The 18,167-nt window shown below is 37.7% G+C and overlaps 2 protein-coding genes across 10 annotated transcripts in view; one reads left to right on the top strand and one right to left on the bottom strand.

Annotated features, from left to right (window-relative positions):
• The window catches only part of hspa5 (heat shock protein family A (Hsp70) member 5), a 3,666-nt gene extending 1,010 nt beyond the window's left edge, over positions 1 to 2,656 (top strand). Inside the window, exons 3-9 of one of the 2 annotated variants that reach the window (XM_011481704.3) lie at positions 1 to 89; positions 166 to 303; positions 385 to 497; positions 591 to 981; positions 1,077 to 1,314; positions 1,403 to 1,570; positions 1,686 to 2,656. The exon at positions 1 to 89 is cut by the window's left edge and continues 143 nt beyond it. In XM_011481704.3, the coding sequence (XP_011480006.1) occupies positions 1 to 89; positions 166 to 303; positions 385 to 497; positions 591 to 981; positions 1,077 to 1,314; positions 1,403 to 1,570; positions 1,686 to 2,251 (1,703 nt within the window). In that variant the 3' untranslated portion in view covers positions 2,252 to 2,656. 2 annotated transcript variants of the gene reach the window in all.
• A 1,478-nt stretch (positions 2,657 to 4,134) lies between these two features.
• On the bottom strand, positions 4,135 to 7,137 carry rabepk (Rab9 effector protein with kelch motifs). Of its 8 annotated transcripts, none has more exons than XM_004074746.4 (8): positions 6,985 to 7,111; positions 6,811 to 6,820; positions 6,485 to 6,639; positions 6,041 to 6,199; positions 5,731 to 5,895; positions 4,783 to 4,932; positions 4,545 to 4,694; positions 4,135 to 4,437 (listed from the first exon to the last, which is right to left on the bottom strand). In XM_004074746.4, exons 1-8 carry the CDS (start codon positions 6,998 to 7,000, stop codon positions 4,211 to 4,213), a joined length of 1,032 nt encoding a protein of 343 aa, XP_004074794.1. In that variant the 5' UTR covers positions 7,001 to 7,111; the 3' UTR covers positions 4,135 to 4,210. The 8 variants fall into 8 exon arrangements, with proteins under 8 accessions (XP_004074794.1, XP_020563298.1, XP_020563296.1 ...); XM_020707639.2 differs by having other exon boundaries at positions 6,485 to 6,565; positions 6,985 to 7,085; XM_020707637.2 differs by having other exon boundaries at positions 6,485 to 6,565; positions 6,811 to 6,882; positions 6,985 to 7,081.
• Between the last annotated feature and the right edge of the window lie 11,030 nt (positions 7,138 to 18,167).

The raw sequence follows: 18,167 nt of genomic DNA, 5'->3' as shown, positions 1-18,167 counted from the left end.
AGAACACGGTCTTTGATGCCAAGAGACTGATCGGCCGTTCTTGGGGTGACTCTTCTGTTCAGCAGGACATCAAGTATTTTCCTTTCAAGGTGAGTTTTGCCCCGAGTGCTCAGCCATTTAAGATGGTTTATCTAGTTATTAATTTTGAGCCATATCCCTGTGAAGGTTATTGAGAAGAAGAGCAAGCCCCATATTCAGATTGACATTGGTGGTGGTCAAATGAAGACTTTTGCCCCTGAGGAGATCTCTGCTATGGTTTTGACTAAGATGAAGGAGACTGCTGAGGCCTATTTGGGCAAAAAGGTACACTGAAATATCAAATTTTTATGAAAAATGGTGGCCAATGGAAAGTTGGAAACTTAACGAGTCTCTTTTCTGCTCAAGGTCACTCATGCCGTCGTCACTGTCCCTGCATACTTCAATGATGCTCAGCGCCAGGCCACCAAGGATGCAGGAACCATTGCTGGTTTGAACGTGATGAGGATCATCAATGAGCCGTACGTGTCAAACAAATGAGATTGTTTGTTTATTTTCTGAAAATGGTCATTTTCTACAAATATGTAACCTTTCACCCCCCTCCTCCCATTTAGAACTGCTGCTGCGATCGCTTATGGTCTGGACAAGAAGGACGGCGAGAAGAACATCCTTGTGTTTGACCTGGGTGGCGGCACCTTCGACGTCTCCCTCTTGACTATTGACAACGGTGTCTTTGAGGTGGTGGCCACCAATGGTGACACTCACCTGGGAGGTGAAGACTTTGACCAGCGTGTCATGGAGCACTTCATCAAGCTGTACAAGAAGAAGACCGGCAAAGATGTGCGCAAAGACAACAGGGCTGTGCAGAAGCTGCGTCGTGAAGTCGAGAAGGCAAAGAGGGCTCTGTCTGCTCAACATCAAGCCCGCATTGAGATCGAGTCCTTCTTTGAGGGAGAAGACTTCTCTGAGACCCTCACCCGTGCCAAGTTTGAGGAGCTGAACATGGTAAATTAAATTTCGTTTAACTATTAAATGGTTTTGAAACTTATTTTTGACATGACCCTAACTTTTGTTTTCTGTCCTTTATTTTTTTCCTTCAGGATCTGTTCCGTTCTACCATGAAGCCTGTGCAGAAAGTGCTGGAGGATTCTGACCTGAAGAAGTCTGAAATTGACGAAATTGTGCTCGTTGGAGGATCCACCCGTATCCCTAAAATCCAGCAGCTCGTCAAGGAGTTCTTTAATGGAAAAGAGCCCTCCAGAGGCATCAACCCTGACGAAGCTGTTGCATATGGAGCTGCTGTGCAAGCTGGAGTACTCTCTGGAGAAGAAGACACAGGTAAGGGCATCATTATCTTAACCTTTTATTAGACTTGTCTAACCTACTTGGGGTAATATTGATTTCTAAATTATATTTCTTCTTTTAGGTGACGTGGTTCTCCTGGATGTGTGCCCCCTGACTCTTGGAATCGAGACCGTTGGAGGAGTAATGACCAAACTGATCCCCAGAAACACTGTGGTGCCCACCAAGAAATCTCAGATCTTTTCTACTGCCTCTGATAACCAGCCTACTGTCACCATTAAAGTCTATGAAGGTAAGAGTCAAGCATGGCAGAGTTGTTTAAGCAAGATTCCAAAACGATGGCATGAAGGAAACTTCCTCCTTCGTCGTGTGAAATGTTGCACAAGCCTAATTATCTTTTTTGATAGGCGAACGTCCTCTGACCAAAGACAACCATCTGCTGGGCACTTTTGACCTGACCGGCATCCCCCCCGCACCCCGTGGTGTTCCACAGATTGAAGTCACCTTTGAGATCGACGTGAACGGTATTCTGCGCGTCACCGCTGAAGACAAAGGCACTGGGAACAAGAACAAGATCACAATCACAAACGACCAGAACCGTCTGACACCTGAAGACATTGAGCGAATGGTGAACGATGCTGAGCGCTTCGCTGACGAAGACAAGAGGCTGAAGGAGAGGATCGACGCCCGCAATGAATTGGAGAGCTACGCCTATTCTCTGAAGAACCAGATTGGGGACAAGGAGAAGCTTGGTGGCAAACTCTCAGATGACGACAAGGAGACCATTGAGAAGGCAGTGGAGGAGAAGATTGAGTGGATGGAGTCTCATCAAGATGCTGAGACAGAAGATTTCCAGGCCAAGAAGAAAGAGCTAGAAGAGGTGGTTCAGCCAATTATCACCAAGCTTTATGGAAGTGCAGGCGGTCCACCACCAGAGGGTGCTGAGAGCGAGGCAGAGAAGGATGAATTATAGGGAGGTTTGGCCTCATTTGTTATCCTCTTGCCACCATTGCAGTGGCTTCTGCTTATGAAAATAAGACTGATGGGACTCGATAGTGAGAGGAGTGGCAGGGAAGGAATGGCGATAACAAGCAACTGTATGGAACCCTCTGAAAGACTTTAAAAAAATCAGTGTGTGAAGCATTTTCTTCGTTTTGAAGGCGGAGATTTGTCAGCCTGAATATGAGGCTTTTGTCGCTGCTGTTCTCAGGCAGTACTGTTGTTTTTGTGATTGGGGTATACAGGGGTGGGATGGGGTGGGGGACATAGTAGGGGGTGGATTTGGTAAGGTGTCTGGAATTAACTGCTCTGTTCAGACACGGCAAGAAGTTATTTATTGACCTCTGAAAATACATTGAAATAAATGTTTGATACAAACTGTTACTTGGTCTCGTCTTTTTGTTTCCAAAAATTGTATACTGTTTAACAAAATGGCCACTTATACTTTGTTAAAATGTTACTCCAGGTAGGAAAATTTCTTTTTGGTTACTACTTGATTCTTCTATGGAAATATTTTGGAATCAAAGATTTGATCAAATATTTTATCCTTAGGAAAATATTTGTAGATAATAGATTTTTTTTTTAGTCTATTTTTAATATTGTAGAATTAGGGGTATGTATTTTCTCTTCCAAGATGATTTGATACAAATTAATACTTAGTCCATGAATTAATAAATTAAACAAACTTTGAGGCAATACAATTCTTTTACCTAAAATGATATCTAGATATATTCATTTGGCATTGACAATGCCAAATGAATGATATCGAGTCTGCATGCTTTAAATGAGTGTATGCTTTTTAACAAGTTTTCTTTTTCTTTTCTTACTGGCTATTTTTAAGCAGCCAAAACAAAATAGTCTGACATAACTGCTCTAAACATTCAAATCTGGCATTTTAAGTCTTTTAGATAGTTGTGGTTTAAAAGTGTCTAATTCATTCAGGTATTTTCAGTGCTGTGAAAAGGGTTCACACAACACACCATAACCAACTGGAATTGACCTGACTTGGTAGAAGCAAGCCTGTGATTGGACGTCATTTTGCTTGCATTACATGTACATAAAAAGCCACAGCCAGTAGATGCAACAGGAAGAGAAACTGACAGTTTGCCAGAAACCAATTTACTTCCCAATTGATTTCATACCTTTTTACCAACATCTTGTATTTGTGATTTTTAACAGATACTGATGTTCCTCCCAGTGCTCAGTTTTTTGATACGTATCTTTTAGTGTCCTATCATGGAACCATCAATGAGTACTTTTCTATACCGCCACTTTCTCATTAAGGCTTTTTTAGAAGTTGTGCTCTGTGTAGAATCTTTTTAATAGATCGTTAGTATTTGACTTTTATGCATTGTCATGCTGATCTGCACCAAGGAATGCTGAGTCGCATCATTCTGAGGCAAATAGTTTCTTGGCAAAAATGTTTTCAAAATTTGCCAAGCAATTGAACATTTTTTATACCATCTTTACTCCACTTTTTATGACAATTTTATCATAAAATGAACGTTTTCAAACATTTTTCACATATTTAAAGTTTGTCGAGCGCTATGATAAACTCATTGGGTAATTGGAATCTAAATAGTACCTATACCTAGTTCTTGTAAATAAAAAGTGAAAGTTAATTTAATTATTGATAAGCTTTAAATTTTAAATTTGATTGTAAAAGATGTGGAACTGCATTAATAATTCCACGCAACTCTTCACAAGTTAAATGCTAAATGCCACAATATAACAAACTCTCTGAAAGTAGGCAGAAATTTGCTGGCTTGAACACATTCTTACTGCTGATGCCCTCAGATTATCATTTTGTTTAGTGACACTAACTAAAGAAGTAGAAGTGAGGTGAGTGTGGATGAATGAAGTTTTGATGTTTAATATCTTTATTGTGTGAATACTAAAATGAAAACAATTGCATTCCTCCATCAAAAACTTGTCACTTCACCACTGTTACAACACAGTCATTGTGTATTACACCATGTGTGTCCATCCCTCCAAATACAAAAGCTAGATTTATTATTTCGGAGACTTCTGATTTGTGGGCCTGCTGTTCATCTCCACTCTTCTCGCCGTGTAGCTGCCATGGTATCAAACACATGGAATGGTCCATGCGGTTAGGTGGCATGTCTCCTTCAAATTGAACTAAGATCCATTGTTTTCTTTCTGCAAGCAAAAACAAGACATGGTTTTGTTAAACTGGTAGTAGGCTGATGTGTTTTATAGTAAAAAGGACAAAAATCTATAATATCAAGAAAATAATGTCAACAAACCTGTGTTGAATTTGTACATAGAATTGATAGCGCCATCTGCAGTCAGCCCTCCGAAAATGTAAATATTTGGGCCCAAAGGCACAGCTGAGTGGGCAGCTACTCCAGGTGGGATATCTCCTTTGGTCCGAACTTTCTCCCATTTCAATCTTACTAAAATGATAGATAGATTTCTTTTAAATACAATGTAATTAACAGCTTTAGCTCACTTTTCCTCAATGAAAGTGTTTGAGAAGCTTACACGAGTCAAAAGAGTACATATCATTGTAGAATTTCTCTCCAGCCATCCCCCCATGAATGTAGATTGTTGAACCAACGGCCACAACAATGTGTCCATGTCTGGCTGCAGGCTGCCTGCCTTCTGTCTCTGGTTGAGACCAGGTGGAAGATGCTGGAACACGGTAAAACAGATTGCCTGACATGAATGCTATTCTAACTTTACAATTATGTTCAAATATAAAGGGAATAAATTCACCTCAAAATAATTCAAAACAATTCGGAAAAGAAATTAGGCCAAAGGTCTGTGAAATACTTATTGTCGGTTATTTTAAATACTAGACTGCAGTTGCTGTTGTTGCCAAGTGTAGAACAAGAGGTTATTGAGTTTAGGAGTAAAAGGTTTTTTGTTTTTTTCTAATAGGACAATGCAGGTTTTGACTGCTTTTTTCTTTTAATGAACACAATCATCATAGAGAAGCTGCCTTTTAGATTTACTTTTTAAAATTATCTAAATCAGTGTAGCAACAGAAATTTTAACATCCCAATGGCGACCAAAGTTTCTTTTGAGCTCTCTCTGTAATTGTATTTAAAGTTACCACAGAAGGACTGTTAAATTTACGGAGTGTTGATTTTATCTCTGAAAATTTAAAAGGCTAACATAAGTTAAGATGCTTCGGTGGATGCAAATAAATTTGGATTAATATACGTTTTCATCTAATGTCACATAAAATTTGATTTACTGTCTGAAGTGCCTTAAAATCAGAAGCAGGACTGAAATAAACCTGCTTTTTGTCCTTTTCTTTTGCTTCCTTGTTATTCAGTTTTATTTAACTGTTTCTCTACATTCTGCTGGCTTTGATTCAGTATGAAAGACATAAGTTGGAGATACTGCAGTGCAAAATAAAGGAAACGTACTTTGTGTAGATTACTGTGTGCAACATGCTTAGGATGAGGTTCAATTGTGTGAAACCTGTGTCAAAGACATGAAGCCTGGAGTCTGAGACAGGTGCAGCTCCTAAATCTCCTCCAGAAAAGACATATAATCTGTCACCAATGCAGGCTGAGTTTGAGTGGTATGTCCTGGCACTGGGTGGCTCTCCTTTCACCACAATACTGTTCCACTGAGGCTCTTCATCTGGAAAAATTGACAAATAGAGTGCTGTACTATAGTTTTCTTACCAGTAGGTATTTTATTATAAAACTAAATTATCATGTCTTTAGTTTTTTTACTCAAAGGGCGCAAATAGAGGTAGATTAGAAGAACATAAAACAGGATTTACCATTTAGATCTATGCTTTGTAGACAGTTGTGATTGCCAGACTGCTGGGCTCCACCAAACACCCACAAGGTATGTGGGTTGCTCTCTGTCACGAAGGTGCAGTGTTCATAACGAGGCTTTAAACGTTTCCACTCCAAAGTGTCCCATTCATAGTCGCCTGCTTTCAGAATATAGACATGGCAAAGAATAGGTTTGTTTAGCATGCATGAACATGAAGCAGATGATACAGGGTAGAGTGCCAAAAATTTCTCATCACACATTTTATCCATAAACGTCGACCTTGGAAAAAAACAAAATAATTTCAAGAAATTCAGTCCGACCATAAACTATTAACTGTACCATAACAAAGTTTAAATTCTAAAGTCTAATCTAAATCTCATATTTTCTCCAAATAACACAGGATTTATGCATAACCAGACATAATGTCTACTGATTTGAATGTTACCTAGGTTTATAGCATGGGTATCTGAAAAGCTCCCACTGGGATTAGCTCCACCAACAATCACAATTTTCCCCTGTCCTCCTACTTTGGATGGAAGGAAAACACAGTTATGTCCCACACTAACTCCTGGAGAACTCCCTCTTGGTATCAATGAGTACCTGTTGACAAAAAGATTTCGTAAATAAACAAAAACTAATAGGACAACTTTTTTTAAATCTTAGTGCGAAAAATGCAGTGGAATCAATGTTCCTGGCGCCCTCGCGAATCGGAAGCCAACTTCAGCGTCGTACTTTTTTGATAAGTTAGCATCTCTGTTTAAATTTACTTACCATATCCCTTCTTTAGGATGGTCAAGTGGATCGAGAACAGGAAGAAATTCCATGTTTTTAGAGGAGTTTTTACTGCATGCACCAAGTAATATTTCTTGTCAGCAAAAATAATAATGTAACTAGTCTAGTGGATTTTTAGCGGTTATTCGTAAAGTTAAGAACTCTTATTGTTACCTGTAACATATAACATTGAAGGCACACAAAAAAGGTTCGGGCATTTAAAATGTTAAAAAGAATCCATTGTAAAACTACTTAATTTAGTGAAGAAAGTGGATACCTTTTTTTGCACAATATTAGATTTTTAGCATTCGGCTAATTACTTCCGGGCTGCTAGGGTGTTCTTCCGGTTGGAAAAATCATTGACAATTTATTTAAGCTTAAAATATCTAGACTTTATTTTGTAAATGGTCTAACAGCTCATATAAATAGTATAAATAAAAAATAAACTATTCAAAAGAATATATCGGTTAGGCTGTACGTTAAAAATTATTCCCAAATTCTGATGCCAGATGATCCGCAAGGTTCAAATGTTGTTGTGTTGGGTCCTTGGTGCGCATGCTCAGTCATCCCATCAAAAATCACGGAAAAAAATTTAATGTTTTTTATCGCCACAAAAAAGGGTTTTTCAATATTACGCTCGTCTTTTTAACCTAAAAAGGTAGGTCAATTCCCAAATTATTGATACAAGTATGTCTTAAAATTAAAGTGTCTTAAAAATAAATCGTTAACAAATTGTCTTATAACTATAACATCTCAATAGTTGGAATAGTTTGGCTTAAAAATATCCGGTGTGGGTAGTAAATAAAAAAAAAAATAAATAAAATAAAAAAGGTTAGTAAATAAAAAGTAAGTGGCAATGTGGCTTTAAAAGCATCAGTTGCTGTCCGTCAACTTTTTCCAAAAATTCAATTTACCCTAATGTTCTTGTTAACAATAAAATAATAAGTAATGAATCATTATTAAGCATTTAAAAGTGGTTGAAATAACTTAACTGATTTATAATATAAAATTTGAATTAAACTAAATAAACTAAATTGAGAAAAATAAAAACAAACATTCAAATAATTTTGATTATAATAGTTTAATTTTAATCTTACATAAAGTTCAACTTTCCATACTTGCAAGTCACAGAGTGGCCACAAGGGTGTGCCATTGCACTTTAGGACATTGTTTCTGAACTCCAATCATCATAGTGGATGCCTTTTATATTTCCCAGCTTTACACACCTGCCTCTAATGACAGTTATTACCTGGCTTCTGCAGAGCTTGATGATGAGTTAAATCAGGTGTGTTTCAGCATGGCAACACAGAAAACATTCACGTTTATGGGCCCTGGAGTGCAGAAACCCTTTAGGACCCATTTCTCATGATTAATATTTAGATTATAGCTAGGTTCCTGCTGTTCTAAATTTCAGTTGGTAGCATCTTTGCTCAGCAGTGTTGTTGTTGTTGTTGTTGTTGTGTTTTTTTTTTTTTTTTTTTTTTTTATTAAAATGAATCACAGAAAAGGACATTCCTGGAGGAAGATTCAGACATTATTTAAGTTAGATCTGGGGGGTATTCCAGAAAGCAGGTTATGCTAGCTCCCACGGTAAGTTTGAGGCTAAAGAAGTGTACAACCACGGCTTTCGGTTCCAAAAACGGAGGTATGTTTCAGGGTATGCTTAGTTCCCCTGCAACTCATGCTCTGAACATAACCGGTTCTGGAGCAGGTTTAGTTGAAGGTTAATTTGTTTACAGAGAGGGGAAGCAGCATGGTGTGTCCATTTGAAGATGATTTGGTGGATGAAGAAGCTCAGATAATAATTTTTCCACCATGAGAGAGTGATAAGACCATGTTTGCATGTTGGAAAGATGAAACTTTTTACATTGATCTAACTTAATTATTTGCTTTAGTTAAGATGAGTACATTCTTTTTAGTTAAGTTAGCTTAAAAATAACATGTAGTTATCAGACATTTATTTTACTTTCATTTTAGTTAATTCAATTAAGTAGGTGTAACTTTGCTGCTGCTGTTTGGCACCGCAAGGAATTGTGGGATACCATTCCCTTTGCCTGTCTGGACGGATTTGGGTTTAAGTGTGGGTTTTTGTCTAAATATGTTTAGTTGTTTAGCTGTTTTACTGTGTTTTGCCCAGTTATTTGTACTGTTATATTTAATCTTTTCTGCAGCATGAGTGAGAGGGAGGGAGAGGATGATGAGTTTATATAGCACCCCTACTGTGTGAAAGTGTAATGATAAATTCAAAGATATGGTAAATGTTTACATGTTTCAAAACCATTTTGTTTCATTCATTTTGTTGTTATAAAAATGAGTAGATCTGGAGCCTCAAATTTAGACATGAAAGTTCAAGAAGTACAATAAAATCAGATGGAAAAAATTTAATTGAATTGGAGTAATATGACATTTAGTAAGATAAATATGTAAGTTTGAGTTGTAAAAAAATAGTTGGATAGACGTAAGAAATTAGGTTGAATAAATTTAACTCAATTACTTGTAACCAATTGAATTGATTTAAGTTGGAGAAGTTATATATAAACGCATCACAATGAAAATAAGATCAGAAAGTCATGCGTTTACTTCGTCCGTTCTTTTTCTCCAAGCAGAAACTTTTTTTTTCTTCTTTTGCTGATGCAGTAGTATTACTTTTTTGATGGACATATAATCTTCATACGCCGTCATTAAAATCTCCGACTCCTTCTCACTGAAGTATAGCGCTCTCTTTTGTTCTCCGTGCGTTTCCATGGTGACTCCGGAAATCGGCGATCCATTGAGAATGTCTTTGCCATGCACGGATATTAACCCAGGGTTACCAAGTCGAGTGTTATTACGCCAACTCATATCCGGTCTTTTGGAACCGACATAACCAGAGTTGGCAAGTTCAGGTGGATTTCAGCCAGAGTTCAGGGTTAAAGTCAGGGTAGTTTAAACATGCTTTCTGGAATACCCCCCTGGTCCAAATGAGAAGCAAGTCTAAAAGCAGTTTTGTTGAGATGGACCATTATTATCTGTTTAAGGAAAATTCCTTAAACAGATAATATGATCGTTTTTTTCCCTACAGCAAGTGATTTTTGCTTTAGCAACAGTCTATCCAGTTAGTCAATGTGTATGGTAGAAACATTAACAGTTTTTATAAGAGAAGGAAATTCTGTATAACCTCTTTACTTGGCTTTCATCCAAGGTGATGACATTTGCTTTTCAGTTTGTTTTGCCTAGCAGCCCCTGATTCAGCTCTTGCAGCCTATAACAGTGACCTTCTTGAACTCTTCTTTATGCTTCAGGAGGCTGTTGACGTGCCAGCAAAGCCCTTGCTCTCATTCTCTCTAGAAAGCTTCTTGGTACTCCAGCCATGACATCCTTTCTTACTGTTACTGTCTGTGTTCATAAACATCCCAAACCCGTTTTAAACCCTAATTCCCTGATCTGAGGAGATTTAAGAAGTGTTTCATTATAGACTAGCTTTCTTTTTAATACAGCATTTAAGACTTTGGTGGAAAGATAAGTTCTTAATCAAGCTCAGCTTGGAATTTTAGCCTAGAAATGACGCCTGCTTCCCCTCTCGCTTGAAGTTGGTGTGCTCTTTGTGTCGATGGGAAGTTCAGAAATGGTAAAGAAATGTTTTTAAATATTTAAAACTTTTCTTGCCCACACTGCCCTTGAAGCTATGCCTTCCAGTCTATTTCAGCTACTGTTGACATGTTCAGTGTGGCAATAAGGACATCTCTGTACTGGCAATTTTTCTTTTTATTGCACAATAATGGAGTTGACCTCTAGTGAGGACTTCACTGTCATTTTCAATCTATCAGTGTAAATTGAAAGTCATTTTTAACAAATACTTTCTCTTGCACCCATTTAACTCACCAAACGCAGTACAGTGTCCTAAAATTTCACAGTTTTACAACTTATATTTCCTGAAAGGTTTCTTTGATTGTAGATTTGAATTTGTTAAAGACCCACTCCAATGAAAATTGTGTTTTTGGTGTCATGGAGGACATACATTAATAAAAGTAAGATTAAAATTGCATTTCTTAGCATTTCTTTATTCAAATTGTTGTGAATTACATGAAAAAAAAATATTCAGTTAGTTTTGTCATTTACAAACTACAATCGGCAGGCTACAAGCTCCCTGCTCCCCTCCATTCCAATGTATAGACAGTTAGATCAATGTAGGTTTTCATTTTCCTCGTCCAAACTGGCACCTGGCTCAACTGTAGCTCCAATATTGCTCTCCATTTTTTTTGCCCTTTTACTGATGGCTTTGGGTTGTAAGGGGCTTTAAGCTAGCTGGAGACATGTAAACAAAGGGCTGATGGGAAATGAGTGAAGGCTTACTCTGCACCAACGGCCCACAACTCAGAGGCAAATTTCTGATGAACTCTTACCGCTCTGCGGATACTATCTCCTTGATTTAGCCTAAAAATGACACAATCATAATGAAAAGACCACTGGGAACGCTTTGACAATAGATCAAAAGATGATCGGAGTGGGATCTTAAGCTACATTCACACTGCCCATGGCAACACGCATTAAAGTGGCCACCTTCATTGAAAAATATCTGTCAATGGGCATAAATGCACATTTTGGGCTTCCGCGTTCGAAAATTTCTCATTCACACTTAGCTACACACGTTTCTTTGATCATTTTTGGGCTCTACAATGCATGTGGAAAGTTAAACCAGTGGAACTTTGACCAGTCAGGGACTTGAATTTGATAGTGACTTATGGATGGGGTTCTTTGTAATTCCTGGAAGTGCCAATGGCTTCAAAATTGATCGTTTCTGCTGACCAGAGTTATATGACAGCAAGTCTATCATTTATTGGAATAGAGCTGTGAAAGAAAAAGCCTGGAAAGAGATTTGCTAAATTTGCACTGCTTTGACATTTTCCACCAAGCCATGGGATGGTAGATATTAGATAATGAAAAAGAAGAAGCCCTTCCCTGATTGTCCAGTGTGAACTCCGTGTGCTAAATGCAGGTTTAAGAACCCGTGTTTAGCGCGTTCTTGAACGCATGTCATAGCTTTTAAATTTTGCCAACTATTAAATACTTTGCACAGGAGTTCAGTTTTCCATGGCCTAATTAGAGAGGCTTAACAATTAAATCTATAATTTTGGAGTTTTTTAACTTTTCTGACAAAAAGCTGTTTGCACTGATGTGCTTAACAGAAGGTGCCTTTTGTGTTGCCTTGTGGGAGACCTTCGTGTGGAAGTCCTGCTCTGTTTCCTCTTCAGAGAAGCCTGTGTGTGAGTTTCAGAGAAGTCCTTTGTTTTTCCTTCCCGCAACTGATAAGGACCCAATGAATCAGGCTTTCTTCCCAGGGGTGGCTGAATAAGGGGAAAAGAAAAATTATCTTTGCAAAGTCAATGGGACAAGGGGATGTGCAGATAACAAAAAAAAAAAAAAAAAATATATATATATATATATATATATATGTATGTATGTATGTATGTATGTATGTATGTATGTATGTATGTATGTATGTATGTATGTATGTATGTATGTATGTATGTATGTATGTATGTATGTATGTATGTATGTATGTATGTATGTATGTATGTATGTATGTATGTATGTATGTATGTATGTATGTATGTATGTATGTATGTATGTATGTATGTATGTATGTATGTATGTATGTATGTATGTATGTATGTATGTATGTATGTATGTATGTATATATATATATATAACAGTCTGTTTTTTATAGAACTTCAGAGACATTGTTTTGTTGTACATGGATGTTGTACATTGTTCAAACATCACTTTTTCTAGTTTCTTTTAAATAAAGCTTGAGCTAGAACCTTTTTTGAATGCAGAGTCTGTGAGTAATCAGATTACTATGAGGGTTCATCCCTGGGTTACTGGCACACTGCCTTTGGGCAATATGTCTGAACAATGTTCTGCATCAGTTACTGTTGTGTCACATTTCACCTAGAGGTGTGTTAAGTCAAGTGGTAGTGTAATCTGGATTATTGCCGCAGAATCACTGGATTATCTAATATTTACTACCCAGTGATTTTTTTTTTAAATGTTATTTTTGTTTTGTTGTTTTTTTGCTTCCTCAAAAACATTAAAACTGTGGAGAAAAAGCGCAGTTCATCCTGTGGTCAGAACGTTATGTTTTGAATGAAATTTTTGCTAACATGTTTTACTCTTTGGTAAATAATAAACAAAACGAGGACAATTTGCATTCAGCCAATCAATTAAAAACATGTTTTTAATGTGTTCCCTTCAGGCTAAAAGCATCAAAAAATATCTGGGTTCTTGTACTAGCAAAATGCAAATATACACACTTAGGTCCAAATCTTTTTAATGCTTTATGTGTAAGAAAAAGGGAACATAACCGTTTTAATATGTAGTTTATCCATCTTCAGCGGTGACTTTAGCAACTTTGTCCTTTTTTCTTTTTTCCTTTCCAGGCATTTCAATGCATCTGCTCTTTTGCTTTAGGTTTTTCTTCAGCTACATGACCCAGTTTTGACAGATGGCCTCACAAATGTTGTGGTGTATTATGGGTTTATGGTCAAATCGGTGACTGTGATGTGACCAGGTTCTTAAAAACAATCCAAATTGATGACCCCTTCACTGTTGCACTTAACTGTAGCAATGCATAATTAGTTCTGAAATCATCTGTTCAGGTTTTTCACTTGCACCAGGCAAAACATTTCCAGAAAGAAGACTTTAGGTCCAAATTGGTCCAAACCCAACTTCAAGATGAAGCCACCTGGATGAATGAATTAAACTTTTTGGAGACCATAATAAACCATCATACTTCAATTAATCATAATTCAATTAATTTACTTGCCACCTCTGTCTTTTAGAAGAACCTTGTTCTTCGCAGTGTAACTTTAATCCCCCCCCCCCCCCCCCCCCCCAAAAAAAAAAAAAAAAACACAATAAAACTGGTCAGACTTACTTTTGCAAAGCTGTTTATGTGTTAAGTATTTTGAGACATTAAGGCTGGGCTGAAAGGAATTATTTAAAATTGATATTTATTTAATTACTTTCTTTCAGTTTTTAATTAACGGTTTTTCAGGCAAAAAGATTCTTTCAGTTAGTCTTTAATTTCACGACTGGATTACCGGTAATAAGAAGTCCATCATTGTTCTTCTTTAATTTATTATTGTTTTGAAATCACTAATTCTGTAAAAATATTTTGTTTTGCATTAGCATGTGAAAAGTTAAATCCTTATTTGAATGAAACATAAATAACATTAAATTGGTAATCTATGAATCAAATAGGATTGGATTCATTATCTCACATGTTTGTCACTTAACCATATGTTGGATCCACACATGTCTGCACCAACAGGCATCAAGTTTCTGTCTTCTGTCCTTAACTGAGCCTGAAACCGACCTGTCTGCAGAGACAGGCTGCATGCTCTTTTCAAGATGACCTCTCTCCGAGTTTCCCTGCGTAAACCCTCTCCTCAGTGTCCGGAGGCGTCACCCTTTCTTCTCAGTACTTACGGTAAGACATAATTCTTATTGTTTGGTTGTAGTATGAAAGGTTGTTAAAAATAAAAATAAACACCAGCTTAATGGCTGAAAAAGTTTTTTTTTTTTAAATATCTGGATATTAACTATCTTTTTAATCCTTGTGAGCTTGAAGGGAAGTTTTATATATTTTTGTATGCCGGTCTGTCTTTGCAAGCACTTGATCCTGCTGAGTGTCCGAGAAGAGGGGCATGTCACTTGCAACATCAGGTTAACTGGGATGTAGTAACATGTCTTCTGGTGTGGTAATGAGGTTCCCCCCTCATCTGGTGACACTCTGAATGATTTATGGAGGGTATTATCTGAACAGGGGGAGGGTACGCCAACACTATTAACAGAGACTAAAACCTCATCCATAGTCTTGTATTTATCAGTCCAGAAAAATGAATATGAATAAGGTATTAAAGAGGTGTGGTGACTTTGCTGTGATTTACTTTTTTTTTTTTGTGGATAAAATGGTAAGGCAAAAGTTACATTTATCCAGACTTACAAACATTTTTTTAAACAATTGGCATATTTTTAACAATAAAGCTAAAACAATGGCTAAAATGAACAAAGAAAAAATTTTGTTTTAAACAAAAAGGGCAACAATTTGCTTCCTTATTTGCTCATCAGGAAGAACTTTTTTTAGAGTGGCTTTTTTGAAAAAGCACTCTGTATATCCTAGTTGCAAAAAAAATAAATAAATAAAAGTAGGCATGCACAATAAATCATTGCATCAGCTTGCACCATACGCGCATCGCAAAAGATGATGTAACCTGCAATAAATGGTTACCTTAAATGTTTACACATACAGTACAGACTGACAATTGCTATAGCATACAGTACAGACCAAAAGTTAGGACACACCTTCTCCTTCAAAGAGTTTTCTTTATTTTCATGACTATGAAAATTGTAGAGTCACACTGAAAGCATCAAAATTATGGATTAACACATGTAATTGAAGCTCATCCAGAGAATGCCAAGAGTGTGAAAAACAATAAAGCAAAAGGTGGCTACTTTGAAGAACCTAGAATATGACATATTTTCAGTTGTTTCACAATTTTTTGTTATGTATATAATTCCACATGTGTTAATTCATAGTTTTGATGCCTTCAGTGTGAATCTACAGTTTTCATAGTCATGAAAATAAAGAAAACTCTTTGAATCAGAAGGTGTGTCCTAACCTTTGGTCTGTACTGTATCCTATAGCAATTTCATGGTAGCTTAAAGTATGAAATGAATCAAATGGAGCCCTTCATGCATTTGACAAATCAGATGGAGCCCCCTCATGCCGTTGACCAATCGAATGGAGCCCCTTTATGTTAGATGCCTCACTCCCAAGTATAATTTAAGTTATGTGGATTTTTATTGAAATTGTTGCATTAAAATGGAAATTGTGTTTTGGTTGTTTTGCTATTTGTTCATGAATCGGAAGTCATATCTTTTTAGCAATATTGATCACTAATATCATCGTAAGTTTTTCTCATATTGGGCAGCACAAAAAAAATCTAGGATTCATGTTTTTTATAATAATAATTTTGGTAATGTATATATTACTGCATTCAGTAATTTATAATAACTATTTCTGAAGGAATTACACATAATAATTTAAACTGCATTTTGGGCATTATTAGGTTTGTAAGGCTTTGCAGCCTGTAAGAGATAATAGACTGTATGTAGAGTTCAGGTCTAAAAAAACAGCTAATTCACTTTTAAGATGAGTATTTTCCCTCTTTTTCATATTAACACTTTAAAACTCTGGTCTATAAAAATATTTTTACAGTATTTATTTTATTTTACTCAAAAGGAAAAGACCTCTCCCTTGGGGGGTCCTGGCTCGTACCTGGGGTCGGGGCGGGGGGATGCCCGGAACTCCTGGGTGGTGGTGGGGTGCTCGTCTGGGGCTGTGGGCGTCCCTCTCCGGTGGGGCCCTGCGTTGGGCTCTTCCGGCGCGGCGGGGGGCTGCTTTCCTGGCTGGGCTGGGGCGGCGCTCTCTTTCCTTCTGCGCCTCCCTGCTCTCTGGCTCTGGGGGCCTCGCGGCGGTCCTGCTGGCCCTGGCCTGGGTGGCGGTCTTGGTCGCCCGGGGGGCGGTTGTTCCCTGCCTGTTCCCGTGTGGCGTTGGGGGAATTCCGGCTGCCGCTGCTGCTGCGGCGGGGGTATGGGTGTGGGGGTGGCTGGGCGCTCCTCCTCCTTCTTTTCACATTCCACCATCCATTTTAGAAGAACATAAACACTCACCTGAGCACAGGTGTTAGCTCACCTTTGCACTAATAGTTTGCATGATTGAATGAATGAAAGATTTCACACTAGTTGGTTTAAAGGCATAGGTATGCGTTCGTGAACACTATCTGTTTTGTGTGCATGTTGACATGTGGACATTTTTGCGGCTAGCAGGTGTGTTGACAATATTTGAGTGTGTGTGAACAGGCCCCGCCCTTTTTGTACTACATTTGAACCGTACCGTAACGATAAACAACCAGTAAACCTGTCTGCTCTATGCTGCTTCATGGTCTTACCCCCCTTCCCCTCCTATTATCACCCTCCTACCCCCCCCTCTCTCTAACGTCCCTCTCTCTTCTTCCCCTCTTTCCTTTTCCGTCCGGTCCAACACCAAAGATTTTCAAACATGATTGAAATTAATAAAGTTTGGCCTCAATTACAAAAGGGGTTTATTCAGACATACCTTTGGTTTGTCTGAAGATGAATAACCCCTCTTGTTAAAATAAAATATGTCCAACACAAGAGGCCCTCAGCTTTCATCTGTTTGCCTAGCTGTTGGACAGGACAAGTTAAAAAAAAAAAAAAAAAAAAAAAAAAAAAAGGAAAAGACCTCCCACCGACAAAAGTTGTATCCCTTCACTCTGAATAACACACAAAGAAATAGTTTTGTTGAATGCCATGTAGCTCTTTTTTCATATCCTGTGTGCGCATCAGTTGAATACTGCCGAGTCTCAGGTTCCGGGTGCTCATTAGTGGGCATTTACTTTAAAAAAAGGAAATTGAAAGCCTGGGCAAACCGTTTTTAACCCTTAGGTTTGTTTCAGCTCCTGTTTTAAGATGTTTCTTTTTTTTTAATATTCTGGCCTCCTTGGAGAAAAAATAAATATTCATGAAAACAGCTTTGAACTTAACATAAATGAAACCATTTTTATCCTTAGGATCCACTGTCCACCCCACTTTCATCAAACATATAACTCTAAAAACCGATACTGACTATAAGAAATGTTTGAGCAGTGAGGAATGAACAAAACGCAGGACATGATTGTAATAGTGTTTTTATTTCTTTGTTCTTCTACTTCTACCGGGAGTAAAAAAAAAAAAAAAAAAGCTAGTTCAGTGTGGGAACGACAAACATCCCGTGTACCCAAGCTCTGAAATGCCAGCAGTTATCTCGCAGCGAGGCTCCCTCGTTTTACAGTTAGACTATGCGCTTCTGAACAAGTTTAATTTAGAATCACACAAAGCCAGTGTTAGCAGTGGTCATGTCAGAGTGTTTAGCAAATAGAAGACTCCCAGGGAAAGAGAATAAAAGAGAAGTGGGTGCAGAAAATGTAAACATTAAAGTTTAATGAAAGAAATTTAGTGTTTTGACAATAATGACACCTTTAACATTCATGTGATTATATTGTTCATTTAGGTTCTGCAGGGGAACATTTTTCCCAAGTTTGCTCCAACTTGCCCCGAATCCCAACAAAATAAGACATCTCCATAATACCTGGGAGATACAAACTCCAAATCCTTTTAAAGTAGAAGCTGTAAGTCCTTTTGAATTAGAAGACCCATATGTTCTTGCTCTCCTCATTCCCTCGCACGGTTTCAGCCTAACAATCATAAAGGTTCCTACTTTTCTAACATCCTTTTAAGGTCTTGCTGTTTTG

The sequence above is a fragment of the Oryzias latipes genome, chromosome 12 (assembly GCF_002234675.1).
Source record: "Oryzias latipes chromosome 12, ASM223467v1".
NCBI lineage: Eukaryota > Metazoa > Chordata > Actinopteri > Beloniformes > Adrianichthyidae > Oryzias > Oryzias latipes.
This window is presented reverse-complemented; position numbering and strand designations above follow the sequence as displayed.